Here is a 21,697-nt window from a genome sequence, read left to right as displayed (position 1 = left end):
ACCACTAGATGTCACTAAATTCTACACACTGGTCTTTGAAAAGGCTTTATCAAAGGGGTGTGGCAAGGGCAGGGTACTTTGTTTATCCTTAGGGCAAGGGGAGAATACAGCCTATACAGACGTAGAGAGTGCTATGTTTTTAATTATTCTATAAATCGTGTCGTCTATAAAGGGTCAGAATGACATGCAGCGCAATCCCCCAGAGCCCAACGTGACTCAAACTTTACTTCACTGACAATGATAAGACATTTGAGAAGCTGGAACCAGTGAATGTTTTTCATATTTGCTTGATAGATTCAGTCAATTGTTTTATTATGACTTAATCAACTATCACAACTATTGTCAACAAATTTGAAGTTGATCTAATGAACTTTTAATGACAACACAAACAGTCAAGAATAAACTGAACTCCACTGTTATCACTAGCCTCTCTAATTAGTATACAAACCATCCAAATACACATTTATACCACTCATAACAAATGGTACACAATGTTATGTCCTATTTACCCAATTGGCATTTGATTAAACCTTGGAGTATAGTTATTGTGCTCCCGCTGTGTCCTAACTAAAGTGTCTTGCTCAAATTCCTGTCTCACCCCTGATCTCTCTAAATTCACTCCAGCTGATGTTATGAGCCACCAGTGACTCGTTCAGACCTAGTAACTCCTTCAAGTAGATGAGATAGATCAGTTTTCAGAGTCTCTTCGAAGGTGATCCTTTGGCGCCACCGTATGTCTACAAATGATAATGCACAAACTGTCATCCCCGGGCAGTTTTAGGTATTAAATGTTAATGTTAAACTTTATTGATCCCCAATGGGAAATTCTCTTTTCATTTGCCATTCTGGAGAAAAATCAAAGGTCAGGCTCGGCTGCAAAACAGCACCCGTGGTGCTGGTAATGGTTCAGCGTCTTACTAAAAGACACTTCAGGTGGTAAGTGCACTTGCTGACACAGAGGCTTCGACCCAGTTGGCCTCTCTAACCTGCATGTCTGTGTCAGAGTTGTGAGAGCGCAGGTTTTAATTTCAACCAAACACCCCACTGATATTCATTACATTTAATTAGGTGTTAGAACTTATTTGGAATGAAAACCTGTATACTCTTGGGCCTCATAATGCAGCCTCCGCCAGCTGTTTGACACACTTGCACACTTTAACATCAACCAACACACAAAGCTCATAATTATACTTTAGGAAAGCCTCAGTCTAACTGTAGTCACTGTGCAGTGGGAGCTAGCAGTCCACTTGCTTTTGCAGCACGCCTTCTACATTTGAAACGGCTGATATGGTCACTGGACTGAGAAAGAGGAGAGAAAAAAAACAAATAAAAAAAAACATCTATAGTCCAGTTGGGTTGTCTAGTGTTCAAAATCAGAGAGATTGGAAATATAAAAAAAACTGGAAAAAAAAGGGAAGCAAAAGGAGGCAATACAAGGAGAACAGATATAGAATTTATTTTCAATATCCATTGCAAAGAATAAAAGATGACACAGCTTGAAACAGATAATATAGAATTTATTTTCAACCAGAAGTAGGAAAATACATAGGTAGGTGTAAAGGAAACAAGCAGAACCTGTAGTCAAACGGAAAAAATAAAAGAACAAAACTAGTCCAAAGAGAATCGAGAGGACGGCTAAGGGGTACAACAGAAAGCATTGTTTACCATTCAGTTTCTTTTTAAAACAGTATGTGTTGATTTGAAAACAGCTGCCTTGATTTCTCATCTGGGTTAATGGACATTCTACAACATTGTGCAAGTGTTTTTGCCATTATTCTTTTTTTTTTTTGCTGGTATTTCATGAATGGTAAACAATAGTTGGTCCAGTGCATAAACACAGTGACACAGATCAATATATGTACTCAGCTGACTACAGATAGACAATCCTGATCATTGAACAACTACCACTAGATCGTCAGGGAGAAGGAGATGAGCAAATATACAAGATGGATGAGAAAAGGATGGGCAGGGGTAAACAAAGAGGTGTTCACAAAGAGGTGTTCAGGTAACAAAACAGTCTAGGAGGGTTAAAGATGGAGAGTTCAAAAGGAAAAAATAAGACGACCACAGTTTGAAAGATGAAATAGCTACATTTTTCCAGATAACATATTTAAAAACCCATTCTGAATGTGTCTGAATGTTTGGGTATTATTGCCAAGTTTTTTTGTTGTTTTTTTGGAACAGGGTGCATTTAAAATAATTTGAGAAACCAAACTCCAACAAAAGTGACACAAGTATGAATATGGATGCAACATGTTCATGTGATTCAAGGAAAAGGACAAAAGTACCTTGCTTTCCTTACAGCCCTAACATTTCATGAAGACTATGATTTCAGATTTTTATTTATTTTTTTAAAGTGACTGGTTGGTGAAAGAACTCGCTCTACAACAGAGAACTGAACTACAAGCAGCTTTGGTGTGCACCATTACAAAAAAAGAGATGCAGCCTGGGAAATCACTCTACGCCTAACAAGCCAACTATGAAACACAATGCAACAGTGGTACAAAGCCAACAACGCAATCGCTCGCTGAAGCTTACAGGGTGACATAACTCAGCTCTGCGATTTGCCAGATTCTCACTCAGAAGCCATAATCTGTGGTTTAACAAGAGAGTGATGGGGGGGGTCAACAATGGAAAAGATTTAAGAGTCAAATCAGTGACTATCAATAGTAGCTAGCTAGTGGAACAGATTTAACCACTGTGATGCACAAGAACAGAGTGAGATGGACTAGTAGTACTCAAAATCATCACAGCACTAGTCTAGCGACCAGCGGCAGGTCATTAGCTTAGTCTTACAAACAAGTTTTTACACCGGTCAGAACAGTGTTCTCTAGTACTGAACTGCAGCCACTAGTAAGACAGCTCTGCTGCCCTAATCTACAGGCACTAGCACTCTCCAGCTAGTGCCATGCAACATCCAAAATAAAGCTGAAAAGTAAAAAAAAAAATAAAAAACGAATGAATATCCCTGTTCTGAAAGTTTTTACTGATACCAATGACGTAGGTACTTCTCCCTCTGATAAGCACTCAATCCTTCATTCTACGAGGCATCACCAGGAACATTCAAGCCCTCTAAATCAACCCATCAAGACAACGTCTCATGATTTCTACAGAGGATTTGGTTTGTGATGGGAATAAGAGTATATGGGGAAAAACATACCGAGTAAAAGTAAAAACAATGTAGCAACAAAACACCATCATAGAATTCATGATTTACACAACAACACAATTCAATATCTTTTTAGAAAGGAAACATGAGATACATCTTTTATTCACACTTTACAAAAAAAGCTAGCCTTTAAATCTACTACAATACTAATGCCATTCAGGAAAAAAAGAAATCAAACTGGACACATTGGTTTCCACTGGAAAACAAAAGTTAAAAAACAAACATGTAGGGGGAAAATAAATGGGACAAGAGACCTTGATCTGAGGACTAAACTTGTACTTCCTATTTACTTGCTTCCCTCTTGCTTTAAAAATGTCATTTCAACATATCCATTAAAGTAATGAGATCTTTATTCGCTAACGCGATGAAACGGGGGGTGAGGGGAGCTGCATCTGAATCTACTAAGTGCTCATCATCCGTTGTATCCATGTGAAAGCGTGGCTGTTGAAAAAAAGCGTCTCACCAGCGACAGATTTCACTTGTTTGTTTTGGATGTAACAAATTTGATTCATAGCAACGCGATCGCCCGGCTTTTCAGAGTAACAGCTGAGCCCGCTGCCCCTCCCTCCCCGTTCATCCAGAAGCAAGATCAAAGTGGGCCTTCCACCTTTTCCAATACAGAGGTAGGGGGTCCACAGATGGCACTATAGCTGCAGTGATGAGGGTAAGAGAACTATACAAAGTGGTTGAGCAAAGGGGGGGGGTTAAAAGACACAGCTTGAGTAATATAGTGGGCAGGGAAGGTCTGAGGTTGGGCGGTTGAAAGTGGGTGGGGGGTGGGGGGCGGTATAGGGTTATGGGACACGTGATGGACAGGGTTAAAGGGGTTTAAAATTCATGGCCAGAGAAGGAGCTATGGACTATGTATTTTGGGGGTCTGGGCATGGGGCTGTGCTAAGGTACAAAGAGGGAGCAAAACAATCCGAGTGTGGGGATTTAATAACGATAAGACATCCTACTCATGTTCCTTAAGGAGAGGAGAAAGGGTCGGTGGAGAAAGCATACCTGATTACTAGAGAGCTCAATGAATAGGAAGGATATACACATCATCATAACATTGTCACAGCTCATAAAAAAGGAAATCAACATTAACAAAAACCAATAAAAGGACATAAAATCTTCACAAATGTCTCAACAGTATTTAAAAATAAAAGGAGAAAAGGTTGTTCAGGCGTTCAACATATGTATATAGTGCAAGACAACGACAACTGCTACAGTGAGGCACGATGTTTTGTTGTACATGTGGGATTTATATAGGTTGTACCAGTCACATGTCACTAGTGGGAGAGCGTGTGAGATCTATAGATGAACAGATGTGGAGTCACTGGTGGGCTGCGACTCATCCTTGCGTGTCCTTTTGTCTGAACTGATGGCAGCAGTGTGGATCAATGGCTTTGTTAATGGGCAAGAAGCAACAGGCAGAGTTTACTCAGTGTCTATTTACAATCACAGCAATATGCCGGCAAATTAAATCAACAGCAGAGAGAGGGGGGAGGAAAAAAAAATAATACTGATACATTAATTACAGTTAATCTCTAGGGAGTGCAAAGTAGTGACAGCGAACGCCTTGAACAACCTCTTCTTACGTCTTTTGTACAAGCTGGTAATATCAATTCATCTTAACATTAACTGGATAAAAATTTAGCCATAGTTTACAATACAATCTTTTTTTTTTCAAATCTGATCATAATTTACTCTTAGTACAAAAAACGCCAGAAAACAGGTCTTTTGTGGTTCATATACAATCATGTAAAGACTGAGTCTAGATTTCTATTCTGTACAAACACTTGTGAAAAAAACCACTGCTTTTGTGTATGGAATTTATGGCTGGGGAAAGTCACTACTGGCCTCGGAGACAGTGCTACAGATCTGCCTGCAAATTACCTGTGTTATGCGTTTGTGTTTTTCTGTGTATGTGTGTGTCTGTGTGTGTAAGCTTGCATGTGTGGAGTTGAGTGGCAACTCCAGACAGTGAGAGGAATGCTGGTTTTACTCCTGTGTATTAGCCATTACTCGCTCTCTCTGCCTAAAAGCAATCAAGACAAAGAAAAGATTTTGTGAAAGCCCCTCATCGCTTTGCCCATCAGCCTAAATCCCTTGCCCCTTGACCAAAAATTGGTGGTACATGGGCCACATGAGCTCCTAAGCACAAGACTAGCCTAACAACTATACAAGCTGGGGTGAAACAGTCTGCAAACAGGATGGTAGCTGCTCTCAGTTTCTCACCACATCCGTCCTTGACAAATTAGTCACTACATTACGCCCATGTGAAATCAGGCTAATGTAGTTCTTGGACGTCTGGTTCTTGAGGCATCTCTGGGTTTGGTAGCTAATGCGCCAGGGCCGGGGTCAGAGGTGTAGACTATCTTGTAGCACCACGGGAGGCCGTGACCACACAAAAGGCCTCAGCACCACAGAATGACAGCAGGAAATCTTACCTCATACGAGATGCGCTACATCCACCTCCAGGGACGCTTAACTACCAGCAACGACATCCGACTCAACTGAGTGTATCCTAGAAAGACTGAGAAACTACGCTGGCTGCCCAGATTATAGGGGAAAACAAGCACAAGCCAATGATGGAGGTCTGAGACTGACAAGTCTGCTGTCTTTGCTGGTTTCAAATTTATACAGGACAGACAGACAGGCAGACCATCAGCTTTTCAGGTGAATGTCGCCCCTCAGCCACTTCTAAGTTTCCCCTTGCTCTTAAACCAAACAGTGCCCCATGTGACAAAGCTGAATGAGCTACCATTCCCTCTAGTTTGAAAGACAGAAGTAAAGTGGGTGGGGTGGGTGGATTTGAGTAGGAAAGGGAGTCCAAAACACAAAATATGATACACAAACAGGACTGAATTGAGCAGTTAAAAAAAGAACAAAAAAGAAAAACGGAGAAAGAAAAAAGAAAAAATATAGAATATCTATAACATTATACGAAATCCCTGTCGGCCAGACCTCACTGTACGAATATTTTACAGGTTGTGTTTTTTGTCTTCCTCCTCCGTTGTAGTGGAGGGAAGAGCTGGTAGTGGGAGGGAGGAGGGTTGGAAAGGGAGAGGCTGTGGTTGCAGCTCCCCCTGGTGGTGTGGCAGGGACTCACTACCTGCGTGCAGGCAGATGGAGCCCATTGACCTGGGGGGGCAGGTTGGGCAGGAGCAGCTCCAGCTGGGCGAAGAGGGAGAAGTGGTCGGAGGGGATGTGGGGATGTGGGCAGCCGCTGACATTGTTCTCTACGAGCCAGTGGGGGTCCAGGGGGCCCAAGATACCCAGCACGTTCAGGTGAGGCTTGGAATAGAAAATATAGTCGATGACACCCTGAGGAGAGAAGAATAAGAGGAGTGTTAACTCAACAGAAATTAATCCTTAATATGATGCTAGGAAACATTAATCCCACTTTTATCATGTTTATGTATTCTATGGCTGTTTGTTTATTATTAACAGACTCAAAGTTGAAAATTGCTACAAACAAACACATGTGCTGTCAGTACAATCACCTTAAAGTCGAAGGTGTAGTTGGTGTAAGGCATCAGGCCGTTCTCGTAGGCGCTCTTCAGCTTGAAGCCGTGGGTGATCCTGCCGTTGGACGTGCTGTTCTTGCCATTGCAGTTGAATTTGGTCAGACTGTCGCTGTAACGAAGCTCCTTGAAGTCCTTGTGGGTGCAGTCTACTCCACCAGAACTAAGGTACTCCACGACGCCTGAATAGAGTGGAGAGATGAGAAGTTGTTTTCATCAGAATCAAGAAAAAGTCAAGTGGCACTTCACTTCCCAACAGACCACGGCAAGTCTGTTCCTTAACATATGCTAAATGGCATTTCTCAAGGCAGACATTTTGGACACTGTAGGTTACTAGCAGTATTCGCTGTAACACGAAGGTTCAATTATTCAATCGTCCCCTGCATTGCAAGCTGTGCCAGTTTGTGTATAGAAACAATTTTGTATCTGGTTCACTTTTCCGCCACATATGCAGGAACAAAGGCCACAATAAATCACAGTAATACATGTCAATGTCTTCTCTTCTGTCAATTTGTGGGTTAAAATGAAGAAAGCAGGAAAATCAAAGCAGGAAATACATTTTCAGTAAATTTTCAGGACAACTTAACCTCTAAATCTCTATGCTGCACCTCAGCACAGAGACTGAGACATGTAAAAGGAACAAGGTCACAGTGACAAAAGGAGCAAATTGCTCAAGATAATGGATTTATAAATTAGACGAATGAAGGTTAGGTAAGTACATATTTCTGTGGGCAAAAAGGTCTAGGTATGGCATATTTCAGGACTGCATCACATGCTAACAAACTGCAACAACATTAGTAGTGCAACTAAGGACCCCTTACATTATCAATTCATCGTATTTAATTCATCTAAACAATTCGTCAAGTATTTTCTCCATTAACTGATTGTTCGGTCTAGGTTGTGGAGTCAATTGCTCACATTAGGTATTAGATAAACATTTTTTGCAAACAGGGCTATGCATACTGTAAGATATTATAGTAATAATTTACAAATATTTCAAACAGTAATGGGAGCCTTTTATTTTTATTAAATTGCCAGAGAGCTATGAAACACATGGTTGTGCTCATCCAGTTGAGGTTCAGTTTTGCTCAAGGGCACCCTGCCAGGAGATACTGTTATTTATAGTATCTTTTATGAATGTATGCACAAACTCTGTGAGCAGATCGAGCACAGGCCTATTCAGCCTTGCTTACTTACCAGAGTCAGGCAAGGAGTTGAGGTCAGCACACAGCACCAGTGGAATGGCATTGGTCTCACCAGAGACGGAGGACAACTTGAGGCTGCGCGTGGCCTTGTCCACTATGTTCTTCACCTCCGACAGGAACATCATGGTCTGGACCAATTTGACGTCAGAGTATTCTGGGTCCCAGTGCATGTGGGCGTTGGCTACCAGGAGCAGCTGCTTCTCCATGCCATGGAGTGACTTTCCAGCTGAAAGGAGAGGAAAAAAAGATAACCACGGGGAAGTGGTGCAAAGAAGAATTAAGACAAATTAAATTCACTGCCAACAGTTATTTATGCAACATGGACAAAGTCAGTTCCAGATCAGCAGCGCTAGCTGATTTTAAAGAAAAATAGATGCAGTCGATCTAGAGATGCCAAGTACGCAAATAAGGAGGGCCAGAGATCAGAATAAGGTGTCTACTTACAGGAGACCTCCATCATCTCTTTGCGGACCTCGAGCAGTACAGCTACTCCGATGTTATCCTTGGTCATCACCCTGTTCAGCATAGCCTCTGAGCCCTCGGAGTTAGCCATGGCCAGCTGGTTGAACTCCACTGTGTGCTTCTGCACTGCGCTGAACCTGAACATTAACAGTGGGAGACAGGAGAAGAGAAGGCTTAATGCAAGTTTTGTTAGCAGTGGTGGGAATAAATTAATAAAGACAAGCACATTATTTACAATGACTTCTAATAATCTTCAGCTCAGTTTGATGTAACTGTGTCCCACAATGGCTCACGCATGGTAACACCTACAACTAATCTGAACATTGTTCCATCACCACTATAACATTAATGACATTGCTGTACAATTAAATGGCAAATCTGCTATACAGAAATCAGTACAGCCAGCTGCTGTATGGTGGAAGCTTCAGCCTTCTATGCGTCACTTTAAAAAAAGTTCTGTGTCTAATATTTAAGAGGATCTGTTGGAAGAAATGGAAAATACTACGCTTAACCATGTTTTCATTAGTGTATAATCACCTGAACACAGGAATGGTTATGTTTTTGTTAGCTTACAATGAGCCATTTTTATCTACAGATGCTGAAGGTCACTTGGAATCTGCCATGTTGAACCACAAGAGTCAACAAGGGACAAATCAAACACTGGGTGAGCGACAGGAGAGACATCAAACCAGGGAAGAGCAGCGAGTCTGAAGCATGTTAAGTGATAACTGATAACGTCATACATTGCATCTTATTTATTCCATGTTTTGAACAACAACACTTGTGTGACATTATAACATGTTGAAATAAACTTGATGTTCAGTCTCCTTGCTGGTTGCTCTGACACATTCATCATTTATTACTGCTTTTTCTGTTATCATTTCACCGGCAGCTGTTAAAATCTATACATTTAAATACTATAATATCATAAACGTACTATGTCTAGTCGACTATTAACTTTATCTAACGACTAGTCAACTAGGAAAAAAATAAAAAAAACATCCTTGTAAAACCAGGCACCTACATAACCCACAATGCGACATGACTGCCAACAGTTCAGTCAGAGATTCAGGTGTGTTATGCTAGTAGTGGCTAATGCAGCCTCGAGCAGAGATGAGGAGCAGGCTACAGAAGTCTGGTAATCTCAATTCGTTCTGACTCCACACCACCAGAGTTTTAGTATTTTCAAAACCTCCTTCAGTCCCCGGCAGACACCGACATCTGTCTTTACACAGCTTCCTCCAGAGCCAAACACATTTTATAACCGTTTTCCCTGATCCAGTAGTACAAGAAGACCTGTAAACATACTGTGTAAAAACGGTGGGGTTCCCCCTTAAGGTTCATCAAAACTAAACTGCTCAGGATTGATTGACCACTATGGACTTTTTGTTTAAGTGCTGCTTTCAAAACAAAAGTACCCCCCTTTTTAACCTTCTAGTCCAATTTGTAACTTCAACTTCTACTCAATATCCCACCAGTGTTGTAATCTGATCTGTGTAGAATTTTAGAAGTAGCAAAGGCAGAAACATAAAAGCACAAGACCCCACAGGCCTAGGGTTTGTATTCAGCAATGAATTAACTATGAACCATTTCTAAAACTGTATTCGAACGTGAAAGCAGCGTAAACATATAGATAATGGGCAGCTTGACACACGATTTGCCAAGAGGAGTACAATCAATGTTATCGCTGCAACAATAAAAACCTTGCAGACCTTCTCATTTGCAAAGTAATAAAACTGGTTAGGTAGGTCAGCAGTGGTAGCTCCACCCAGCTGATACACTCCTCAACAAACTAGATACCATCAACATACTGCAATATAAGAATAGCACAGGTTATATTTCCCTGTAAGACAGACTGCACCTGGAGTGAGAGGCTTACAGTTAGTAATACATCATTTGGTTGTCAGAATTATTGCATCTGTTCAATGGAGGGAAAATCACACAAGATTAGTGATCAACATAACTGTACACCAATCAAGCTGTATTAATCGCTTAGGCAACAATATTACATGCTATCCTTTCGGGAACAGGTTACCTCATATGATAACTATATTGGACATTAGGTTATTACCTACACAGTGCAATGAAAAGGCCTACATCCATCTATATATCAAATAATAACAAATACTCAACAGTTTAGGTGAAATGCATTCTTATTTTTGTTATTTTATTATAAAAAGAGTAGAACTTGAACTAACTCTTTTTTGTGATTTGGATTGTTTAGAGCTACAATGTATTGTATGAATGTATGTTTTCCTGTAAAGATTAAACAAATAATTATATGTCCCATTAAGGCAAGTAAACCAGCAATACAAGTCGTAAGTACTAAATTGTAGGTACGTACTTTTCCGTCTTGTAGAAAATTGCACAACCGTCCACGTGTTTACGGTCCGACTCAGACATAGTCCTGGCTCGTGACTTTGGACTGAAGAACCCGTCGTATCCCTGCTCCTTCAGCTCAGGCAAGAAGAAATTGTAGTACTGCTCCGTCTCAACTTCCTGTAATCAGCCAAAAGAAATGTTTCAGGATGGACAACAGGAAAGGCTGACAAAATATAAATACTAAATACAGTTAATACAAGGCTAGGAAGAGTAAGAGATATTGTAGGATAGCTTTTCATTGAAATGACACATACCCAAGTTGAAGCAATAAAAATGTTAACGGCTGAAAAATAATGCACCAAGGAAAAGAAGATGTAATACCAGCAAACAAGGCAAATGGGAGTAATTCTGCATGGGTGAATACAAAGAAGGATCTGTGTGCAAGAGATCCTTTATAGATTGTTTTAAAGTGCAAGACATTTACTCTGCTACTTGTTACAAGGACACTTTAAAAATATATTATCAGATTACTTTTTTGGGAATATTTTATTCTAAGTTCTTATGATTGTTTTTTGTTTCTCTTATAAAGAGAAATAGACTATTGAATACAAAAGCACATTAAAACAAAACATACATTTAAGAAACAAATGATACAGAGCAATACAGACGACAACACCTTCCCACCACTCACCTCCATATATCAGAAAATAGTCAAATAATAATTTCCTAATATAAGATGCAAAAAAATCTGACCTATTACAGGAAGATGAGAAAATGGCCACACATGGTCAGTGTTAACACCGAGCATGGTGCATCATAAAGGGAGCATCTACTGTGTAACATTTTACAGGTGTTGCGTTTGTCTCAACAAAAACTGCCTACTACCACCATCCACCCCCATTTTGTTTGTTTTTTTTATCTTGTTGGATAAACACTGACATACAAAATAAACATTAATTTCTGTGAAAACCTAAACACACGGTTTGATGTCCATCGCTCACCTGCAAACTGATGATGTCTGCATTGCAGCCCAGGATCTCCTGAATGATGGATTTCTTCCTGTACTCCCAGTTTAGAGCCCAAGAGGGGCAGTAGCCATATAGCTGTCGTGTGGCATACTTATCACACAGCACATTGTAGCACATCACAGAGAACAGTGCTGAGGGGAGAAACACACACAAAAAAAGGTATATCTTAAAAATGTTAAAGAAGCTGATGATTTATGGTCCCCTCAGATATTTTCATGGTGGGGTGGGGACATTGCCACACTTGTATTAAGATTTATGTAAGATTAAATATTACATGAAAGGGTAAACTCACCACTTTAAACCTAAAAACTAAATTTAGGCAACAGACTAAATAGACTGACACCATCCAAAAAGATTGGTTCTCTTTTTTTACCATTTCTACTAAAATTCCACATTGACGTACGGGTGCAATCATATGCATTTTCCAACAGCACAGAGCACTGAGTCAGTCCAAACGAGTTATGACCACCCCCAACCGGGTCAATCAACATGAATGCCCAATCAATGGGAAACAGTAGAATACTCATGTTTGCCTGATGTCTACTTTTTACAGAAAATGTTTGAAAAGTTAGTTTTGCTCGTTTTCAACCACAGGAAGTCGGCACACATTATATTGAAAGCGTCCGTAGTATTGCTTTTGGGTCAAGTACTCCCATTACTAACGCAAAACCATAATTTGGATCCTTGCTACTCTTAAATCGTACATGGATGCAATTAAAAAAAAACAAAAAAACTGTCTTTTCAGCTTGTACATTTTTCTCCAAAAAGAGTCAAATGTGGTTGACCATCAATTTTTATGGATACAATCTCGTTGATGCTGTTTATATTCCCTCAGATGCAAATTTTAAAAAATGCACTGTGGAATTATTTCCTGGGTCTACACACAAAAATCTGTATATATTCTTTTATTTTGTTCTAATGTATTATTCCTTTAATCTAAATGGAATTATCTGTTATGCTCTATGTGTGCATAGCGTGAAGGAATTACAACTTTCATTTCTTTGTGCATTCTTGTGTTGTACAATGACAAATTATCTTGAACCTTGATGTGCTCAAGGTCACATTTTGTGTATGTTGTCCTTACCTGAGGCCCGTGTTCGGTCTGGTTCCTGGAGTGAGATCCATGACCGAGCTGGAGGCTGCTCTGTTGGTACTGAGCAGAGAGAGGGGAAAAAGTGGTACAATATGGGTAATGACACCAACAAATGTCACAAAATTACTTCAACAAAGCTAAGGGCACTCAAGCTGTAGTTCACAATGTCCCCATCTATGTACACTGACGAAGCCATCTTTTGGGGAAATGTGCAATTCCTGTTCCAGTCTCAAAGCTACCAGAGAAGGGGGACTCACTGCGCTTGATAGCCCCTGCCAGATTGTCTAACAAGTAGTTGAGCAGTCTCCGCGTGCCATCAGGTTCCTGGTAGAGGCTCATAATTTCTTGTGCAAGTGGGTTTCCTGGTGAAGGAAAAGCAACGCGGGCTGAATCATTGCTAAGGGAACAATGGGATTTCAAGGCTGGAATGGCTACAAAACACATTGATAGCCCACTCACCTTTCAACCCCAGTGTTTGTAACTGAAACAGTTTCCCCAATTCAAATGGCAGAATCCGCAACTGGTTGTTATTTAAAAGCAGTTCCCTGTGGACATAGGGGAATTTTAATATTAGAAACCAGCTGTCCTGAAAAACCACGACGGCTGTGCGATGTGACAATACATTGCGTGACATTAAAAAAAAAAAAAAAACGTCTAGCGTTTCACACGTTATGTCGTAAATCACACTGGGAATATTTTTGTCACTGGGACAACGCTCTGTGTTCTTCCGCAATTTCCATGAAGGCAACATAAACAAACATGTCAACATGAGTATGAATGTGACACAGAACGGGGTAATTGTGAACAGAAGGTGGACAAAATGAGCCGCTTGTACTCTTACTGACATTCATTTTATATAAACTATTTCTTCAGTGAATTTACAGAAAATTTGCTATATCATGATATGCACTGTTATCTTTATATGAAATAGATAAATAGATATTCACATTTAATTCATTGCTGAATGTCTGTGGCAAAGCCTGAAACAAAATGGCAGATATCCGACAGACCTATAATTAAATGAAAAACTCATATTGTCATAATGAGTGGCAGCGGTGCGTACCATGTGTGAGTGCCACAATCAAATTCAAATTCTGTGACAGCAACTTCTTTCCATTATGTTCAAATTCAGGAGCGAACATACAACCTGAAACTACTCACCTGAGAGACACCATGTTACCGAGCTCTGCCGGCAGGCTCCTGATCTTATTGGATGAGAGATCCAGGTACACCAGGTTGTGTAGTTTGGCAATGTCTGGCGGGATGCGTGACAATGAGTTGTCACTGAGGTGCAGGGCAGTGAGGTGGGTGAGAGACCATAGGGCCGTGCTGAGACTCCTTACTCGGCCTGCGGAGACAATGGGAAAGGGACAAACACACAGCAGAATTAAGTCCCAGTAACCAACTATGTCCCTTCGCACAAGAAGAAAAACATTGGAATGAATTTTCCCAGAAAAACCCGGTGTGGGATTCACCGGTCCCAGCATCTATTATGTTTAAAATGTGGATATATCTTACTTTTGTATGATAACGACTTGAACATCTTTCAGATAAATAAAACAAGAAATCTGAAGATGTCACCTTGGGCTCCGCAAAACTGAGATAGACATTTAACACTACTTCCTGACAATTTAATATGCCAAGCAATCTGCCAGCAGATGAATTGACAAAGCTGCAGCCCAACAGTGTGACAAGAAAAGTACACAGAAACATCACATAATATAGGGTAAAACTGTTTTATATTAAAAAAAAAAGCTCTATGAAAACAACAAAAGATACAAATTCAATGCAACTACTTAACCTACAACACTCACCACTGATTTCCAGCTCTGCCCAGTATGACTTCTTCCCGTTTGCTGCTTCCTCGGTCGACATAATTGTGTACATCCGCCTGGGATCCGGCGGGTCATATTTTTCCTTGGGCATTCCTATAACACTACAGAGGATAATTTAAACTTTAAATGTCATTCATACACAGAGTAAAAGCAAATAGTTCATTTGAGCCTGAAGCTAAAGCTGAAATATATTCTGAGTTGGTTTAGGTTGGTAATATTGTTGTATCTAGTTAGCTTGACAGGTAAGCACATTTGCACTTTGTGGATTTGAGTGAGACAGGTTACCACATGTATTGGCAGAAGATGTTTAAACAGTACCAACCAAAAGAGCACGTTTTTAAATCAAGATATAGTTCTAGTAACACGTTGCTGTCGGCAACATTATTAACACTTGATTTGACTGGAGTTACATAATAATCTACATTAAAATGAGCAACGTGGTGCGATATTTTTTTACGCTAAACTTGGCTGTTAGCAACTGTGTGAAGCTCAAATTCGTTAGAGTTAAAAACGAATACTGTTTAAAACGAGTAAAAACATCTAACTAAGATTAAACGCTTTTTTTTTTCCTCCCTCTCACTGTCGCTAGCTGATTAGCCTAGCTTAACCTAAACATAAGCTATCAAACTAAACACAACAAACGCTGAGAAGCTAACGCTAGCTCGCTCATGCTAACTATCAAGACGGAAAACGGACACGCACAGTGAGTGACACTGGAGGGATATGCCGACTTTAACACCCTGCCCGAGTGGGTCAGCACAAAACCCACAGCACCACATCCAAAGACACTGGTACAAATTGTTGTTTACATAATAGCGAAGCACTGACTTGCGCATTAACGCTAGGCCACGGAACCGCGCATTAGTTAGCTGTCAGCTAGCCTCCGGTAGCGAGGGTCGCCGTCGTTGCGATAAACAAGGAGAGCAAAACGAGCTTCACACGGAAACACAACGCTTCAGGGTTGGCAAGCCACTGCGAGCTATTTAGCTTAGCTCGAGTTAGCTCGCTGGCTAAGAGCTAACAGATCCCAATTATTCGAAGCTGACCGACTTCCTACTCAAAGAAGTCCGACGTCGGGAAAATGGCCACGGCGCTTTAAACACCTCAGCAGCACTGCGGTGAAACGAGCGGAGACGGTTCAGGTGTGAAAGAAAGGATTCCGTTTTTTTTTTTTTTTACCTGCAAGAGCATACCAAATCGCGAGGACGACTGCGTGTTCTCTTTTGTTTTCTAGCTACTTCTCGCCCGTTTCCGCTGCTGTATCATGGCGACTGTAAGGATTTTTTTTTCCTCTCTGCCGATAACGGCGCTGGATCCTATTGGTCGGCGCGTTGACGGTCCAACCAGCTGTTGAGCCAGAGTAAATAAAATCCTTAAGTGATGAGTGATGGACCATGAGATGGACGGATGGGATACCGCGGATCAATTTAGCTGTGGCTTATTGAGAAATTATACATAGTAATTTATCAATAGCGGTGCGCAAAGTAATGATGTAAGGGTATTTGTCTGCTTGAACACAAACTGATACATGTTTTATGCCGGTGAGAAGACAACATAATTAATTAAGTGAAGCCAGGTGTTCACACATTTTGACTTTATAATAGCCAACAAGGCGCTGCCTTTATTTAAAATACAAAACATTGCACAATTCAACAATCAGCTCTTACAAAATATAAATATTAAATTAACACACAACTCATCCAAGAAAATTAGCACAACAAAGAGTTTGGTGTTTTTTTTTTAATTCAACACTGACAGACATCTAGCAGGTGGTCCTGTAGATAGGTGAGGGATTCTTCCACATGGAGGGGTAAGGCTTGGCCAAGGTCAGCCTGGGATCTGGACAAGAAGGACTCCACAGCTTCACGAACGGCGGGCTTGGACACCATGTCATCCCGCTTGTAGACCAAGGTGCCAACTCTGCCTCTTTGTTCAGAGACTGAGCTGCCCAGGTAGCCTGGATGGAACAGATGGAAAGACGTTAGGAGTAAACCAAAGTGAGCTTAGGAAAGGAAAGAAATGTCACTTATTGTTGAAATGTTTTAATATTCAGGTATACGATAGATCAGGTATCAAACAGTTAATATAACTTATTCTCCAGGAGAGATTATAACTATTGAAATCAGGGTTTAAATAACCAAGCACAGGAATGTTTAAAAAGTTATTATATTTTGTATCACTCCAATTTGACGCATTGTACAACATGAAGAAAATTATTTATGAGAATACATCACAACAAATGAGGCAAAGACAGAAATACACTAGTGAGGAAAGACAACATTTAACTAGTTAATCAGGATAATCCAGCTCTTTCTTCACTACAGCTTCATCCTCTTTTCTTTCTCTGCTGTACAAAAACAAGTATGGCATTAAAACAGTTCAGTACAATCCCATATGGTATCACACCACATATTGCACATTCACTGGAGCCTGAGGTTTCCCACAGGCTCCGAGCACTGTCTGCTTCCTGGCAGCAGGACAGTGAAGAGCTGGCCGTCTCTGAAGACGTTGGTTTTGATTCTTAAATCACCTGACTCACCATATTATTTTAATATTTGTTGAATGACAGAAATATTGTTTCATCATTCTAAGACAAAATTATGTTCTGTTTAATTTTTCAACACTCATATGGAGCCATTCCCTCATTACAGCTGCGATTACTGCAGCGCAGTACACTGGTATTTACCAACATCTCACCTTTCATTGCTTTGTTGTAGCTAAGCAGCAACATCCAGAGGAGATGGACCAACTCTTCCCACCTCTGCCACCTTTCAGTACCATCCTGAAGAACACAGCCATGGATCAGTTGCATTGAACGGTTGATGGCTAACTTCTAAAAAAAAAAATAATTGAAGCTATCTACTTGGAAAACGATCCCAAATTCTTAATAGGACAACTTTAATTTCACAATCTATTTCTGGCAAATGTATCCATACATTAGAATCAGATGTTAAAAAAACATTGGCTGATAAATTAAAGACGAAAACAAGACACAAGAGTGATATTCACCGTAGGATCTGGTGCCAGAGTGCAGTTCTTCATAAAGTGAAGCAGAAGACTGAGCGACATGGGCAGAGAGATTTTCTGTGGGCATGCGTAGTCCAACAGATGTTCCAACAGCTTACATCTCAGCAGCTTGCTCTGCAGGCTCTCCAGCAACAACATCCTGGGTGTCAGAAACACATTAGTCAATGATAGCTTGGAAAACTGGGGAAAAGAGGCATATTTGGTTTGTGTGTAAATATAAATAAAAACTGAATTTTGCTTTCTTGTGAATTAATTAGTTTTTGTTGCTCCATTTGTGAATATGTCCTGTTATGATATACATTTTAAAACTAATCTGTTGAATTTAAAGATCATTTTGTGACTGTATTTAAAATGATTTCATCATTTAAAGGCAGTCAATGCTTTGTGAGTATTCCTTGTACATTAAAGAAAATCATTTCTCTTTCTCACACTTCCTTATTGGACACAAAACCTTCTCCTGCCTCCTTCACTCGTCTCATATCTCGTCCTCACCTGTGTGCTCGTAGAGGTATGTTGCCGATGAGCATATGAAAGAGCTCCTGGGACAGCTTGGCAGAGGTTAGAGCTGGAGAACGGTCCACCTCCAGAGCCAAAGACAACATCCTCTGAAAGATGGACACCATTCTGCAGGGGAGAAAGGAACAACAACGTGAATGTGGAAAAGACAGGCATAGATACAGGCATGATGATATAACATGCAGATAAATCTGAGTACGGTTACCCAAGTTAATGGCTCCTTATTAAAAAATATTAACTCTTTCTTTTTAATTCACCTAATTTGTTCATCTCTCTCTCTGGCTGCTTCTCTACACTCTCTGGGCTCTGTTGATTTCACAATGGCAGAAAACAGCCACTTGATGACATCCCTGGAAAACAAACAAACAAACAAACCTTTTAAAATAAATAGTAATAAATACAATTATTTGAACTCCTTTCTTTTCATAGTGCAGTTTCATTTACACAAAAGGGGTTTGGGGGGTAACATGGCAAACATCCAGTAAGATGCAAGATCAACAGAAAAGAGCAGTGTATTCATATAAGATGCCACTGTTAAAACATAAAACTACAGCTTCCAAACAGTTTCAACAAAACCTGTAAATTATCATGGTAATGTAACGGCAATGAAACTGACCAACCCTCTCATCTTGATTTACAACAGAGACCCCTGTTTACCAAACTCACCTGACACGAGGGAACTGCTGATCACATGACAATGTTGTCTTGGCTATGGAGTGGTGGAGGGCAGAGGAAGAAAGTTTGGCCTGGAAGTCATCTTCCAAAGTCTGCACAACGTACTCCAGGAGCATGCGCACAACCTCACATCGATGTCTCTGTGGTCCAACAGAAGCCAGAGGGGCACAGGTAGAGACATGTCAGTTTACTAAAATGTTCAATTGTAAATGTGTCTGCCAAGTTTTTTTAAAAGTTTCTGTGATTTCATGATATTACAATCAAAATCCCATTCAATACGGTCTGGCTCAACAACGCTGATGGTACTGTATATTTATATATCACCAAGCTTTACTGTGTGTTCACATTTTGCTGCCTGGAGTAATACCTGATTGGCCATGACTGAGGTCAACAGCTCCCAGTCCCACGGAGCTGTGGTTTTATCTGCCATGTGGTGTCTGAAATCAGAAAGAGAGACAAGATAAAAGAGAGGCCAAAAAGGACAGAGAAAGACTTTACATTGGAAAGGCTACAAATAATACTCCTACGGTTCCCTTACCTCTGAGTCCTGATCAGCAGATTAAAGGCCTGCACACACAGGTGAAAAGGACACTGTGGTTCGAGCAGAATGCCCCGTAGCAGGTGGAAAGTGATATCTCTGGGGGGATAGTAACCAGGCTGTAGTAGGTCAGACAAGAGCTGCAAAGTACCTTCTGGGTAATTCTCATCAATGGTACTGTAAACCAGGCTCAGGCTCTGACGGCATAGTACCTCTGGAGTTCCAAAACCTTCGTCTTCCTCTTCAATCTTCAGGAAAAAAAAAAAAACATAAAAAAAAGAAAAGAAATGCTGTACTTTTAAGCCTAGAATGTAATCACACGTTAGGAGTTAATGACAGCAACAGAAACAAACTAATGTAAACATCTGCAGAATGGTCTCTCACCAAGGCCTGAGCTGGTCCAGACATTATTTTCCTGAGTGTAACCGGGCACACAAAATGCCTGTCCTCTCGACTGGCTTCCCTAAAGTTCATTTCAAATCTGCTCTCTTCGTTCACTTCTTCTCCATCACTCTCCTGTTGCCAAAGAAAAGACACTGGACTGTCCATTCCCATATCACCTCTGTATGTCCCGGCCCCAGATCTGTCATCCATGTCCTCAGTTTTAGACACTGACAAAGGAGATTCAGTAGGGACGGTACAGTGCAGCAGGTCTGGGCTGTTTGGAGCCTCATCAGCCTTAGCATCCTCCGATTGCCCTTCAGACGTATTCTCAGCTAATGTATGTTCAGAAGTGGGTGTTGGCTCGACTTGGCTCATGTGGGTAGGAGATATGGGACTTGTGTGGGACGGAGAGTCGAAGTCAAAAGGCTCAGAGGGGTTCAGTTCAGTGGTAGGACAGTGGGCAGACTCCAGTTGTTCCAGGTCGACTTCTCTTCGGGGGGAACCCTGTGCTTTATTCTGAGACGAAGGCGACGACGGAGAGGTGACGAGCATGGATGAGCAAAAGTCATTCGTCTCGTCTTCATGAGCGACGCGCTCCTTTGAGGCTGCAACCGAGCTCCCTTTATCCGAGCAGGGAGAGTTAGCTGGGCTCTCCAGACGCGGAGACATTTCATCATCTAACAGTACCGGTCTCGTAATTTCATTCCCGTTCTCTAGTTGTTCCTGTCTGACAAGTGATTCAATCACCTTAGGAGGAGATTCATCCAGCGAAGGCTCCATGTGAGTACCGTTTGATGGAGGAGTCAAATTATTATTAAGACATTCTGGTGCTTCAGCTTTACCGTCTAGTTGTCTGGGATGCAGTGACATCTGAGTAGAATCTTTGGCCAAGTAGACGGACCATCTTGACGTTTTCAGTTCTGTGACGTGAGTTTCGAGAAAAGACAATCTTCTTAATTTCACAGTTGGTGTGTAATGTTGTGTTTCATCAGTCTGCCGTTGGTCCTGTGTTGGAGAATCCAAATGGCTCCGCTTTAGTGCAAATAGAGGCGGGTCTTTTGAAGAGCTTTTAAAATCTTGTTCGCTTGAAGTTTGACTTTTATTTGTGGTTTCTTCTTTTATTTGACAGTCGTCCGGTGGCAAATTCTCCATCTCCTGTTCTGACACATTTGCTACGTCGCTCTCAGTTAAGTCTACCAATGCGGTGGTTGTGGACGTTTGTCTTTTACGCAACTTCAGCTCCGGAAGAGTCCATCTTGGATCTGTGAGGTCAATAAAACGCTAAAAAAAAATAAAAAAAATGGAGAAATAAATAGAAAAATAAGTCAATAAATGCTTTGGTTTTAGTTGATATAATTACAGAGAAGAATAAAATGAACGAGTCTCTCAAAAGCAAGGAAACTCCAAAATGTCAGTATGAACACATTTCTCCTCACCTACTGAACTTTACATCTGTTACTTTATCTGAGATCTGTGAGTTAAATTATTTTGAGCCATCAATATCAGAGTATTGTATGTTGCACTGTAGCCATAACACTGTGTGTGTGTGTAACTTTATAATAAATGGAGAAAATCTAATCTGCACTTTCTTCATAGTTGATAATATGACTCTACTTTATGAATATGGCAGTGTGGACACAGTATCAAATCCTTAATCTTGTACAAACTAGCATTTGTTTGACCGTTCCACTATACGACACCTGGTCAGCTGGAGAATAAAAGGCCGGTTTCATCATTTTATTTAAATGTCACACACGAAAGCCACGTTTCTGATCCAAGTTAACCGAGTGGCTTCAATAGCTCCCTTGTGATACTTTTATCGGTAGCCGTAAAAGAACAGCGACCTCCTTTTTTTCGAGGAATCAAGTACATTTTTACAACAAAAGGTTTTATAACGAAATAAAAGTCTGCAGTTCTCTCATGCTACA

At 40.8% G+C, this 21,697-nt stretch overlaps 2 protein-coding genes across 3 annotated transcripts in view; both read right to left on the bottom strand.

Moving 5' to 3' along the window:
• Positions 1-1,500: 1,500 nt before the first annotated feature.
• On the bottom strand, positions 1,501-15,941 carry LOC118333284 (CCR4-NOT transcription complex subunit 6). The gene is made up of 12 exons (XM_035668856.1): positions 15,809-15,941; positions 14,609-14,730; positions 13,956-14,142; positions 13,254-13,339; positions 13,052-13,156; positions 12,786-12,854; positions 11,675-11,832; positions 10,696-10,850; positions 8,334-8,488; positions 7,882-8,115; positions 6,664-6,866; positions 1,501-6,484 (listed from the first exon to the last, which is right to left on the bottom strand). Exons 2-12 carry the CDS (start codon positions 14,718-14,720, stop codon positions 6,269-6,271), a joined length of 1,680 nt encoding a protein of 559 aa, XP_035524749.1. The 5' UTR covers positions 14,721-14,730; positions 15,809-15,941; the 3' UTR covers positions 1,501-6,268.
• A 275-nt stretch (positions 15,942-16,216) lies between these two features.
• Positions 16,217-21,697, bottom strand: part of simc1 (SUMO interacting motifs containing 1) — a 7,767-nt gene continuing 2,286 nt past the window's right edge. Inside the window, exons 2-10 of one of the 2 annotated variants that reach the window (XM_035668854.1) lie at positions 19,770-21,050; positions 19,386-19,633; positions 19,215-19,284; positions 18,839-18,987; positions 18,430-18,522; positions 18,149-18,280; positions 17,639-17,795; positions 17,327-17,462; positions 16,217-16,586 (exon numbers count right to left, since the gene is read on the bottom strand). In XM_035668854.1, coding sequence (XP_035524747.1) covers positions 16,375-16,586; positions 17,327-17,462; positions 17,639-17,795; positions 18,149-18,280; positions 18,430-18,522; positions 18,839-18,987; positions 19,215-19,284; positions 19,386-19,633; positions 19,770-21,050 — 2,478 coding nt within the window. In that variant the 3' untranslated portion in view covers positions 16,217-16,374. The remainder of the gene's footprint in view (positions 16,587-17,326; positions 17,463-17,638; positions 17,796-18,148; positions 18,281-18,429; positions 18,523-18,838; positions 18,988-19,214; positions 19,285-19,385; positions 19,634-19,769; positions 21,051-21,697) is intronic. The other variant, XM_035668855.1, reaches the window with a different exon arrangement.

Source organism: Morone saxatilis, unplaced genomic scaffold (genome assembly GCF_004916995.1).
Source record: "Morone saxatilis isolate NCDOM2014 unplaced genomic scaffold, NCSU_SB_2.0 Contig22, whole genome shotgun sequence".
NCBI classification, from domain to species: domain Eukaryota; kingdom Metazoa; phylum Chordata; class Actinopteri; family Moronidae; genus Morone; species Morone saxatilis.
Note: the sequence above shows the minus strand (reverse complement) of the source record. Positions and strands in the feature narration are given on the sequence as shown.

Coding starts and splice junctions, on each gene's coding strand:
- LOC118333284 (XM_035668856.1), bottom strand. CDS start 14,720: ATGCCCAAGGAAAAATATGACCCGCCGGATCCCAGGCGGATGTACACA. Junction 13,157..13,253: donor ACAAACACTGGGGTTGAAAG/GTGAGTGGGCTA, acceptor TTCCTTCACCAG/GAAACCCACTTGCACAAGAA. Junction 6,485..6,663: donor ACTACACCTTCGACTTTAAG/GTGATTGTACTG, acceptor TTCTCTCCTCAG/GGTGTCATCGACTATATTTT.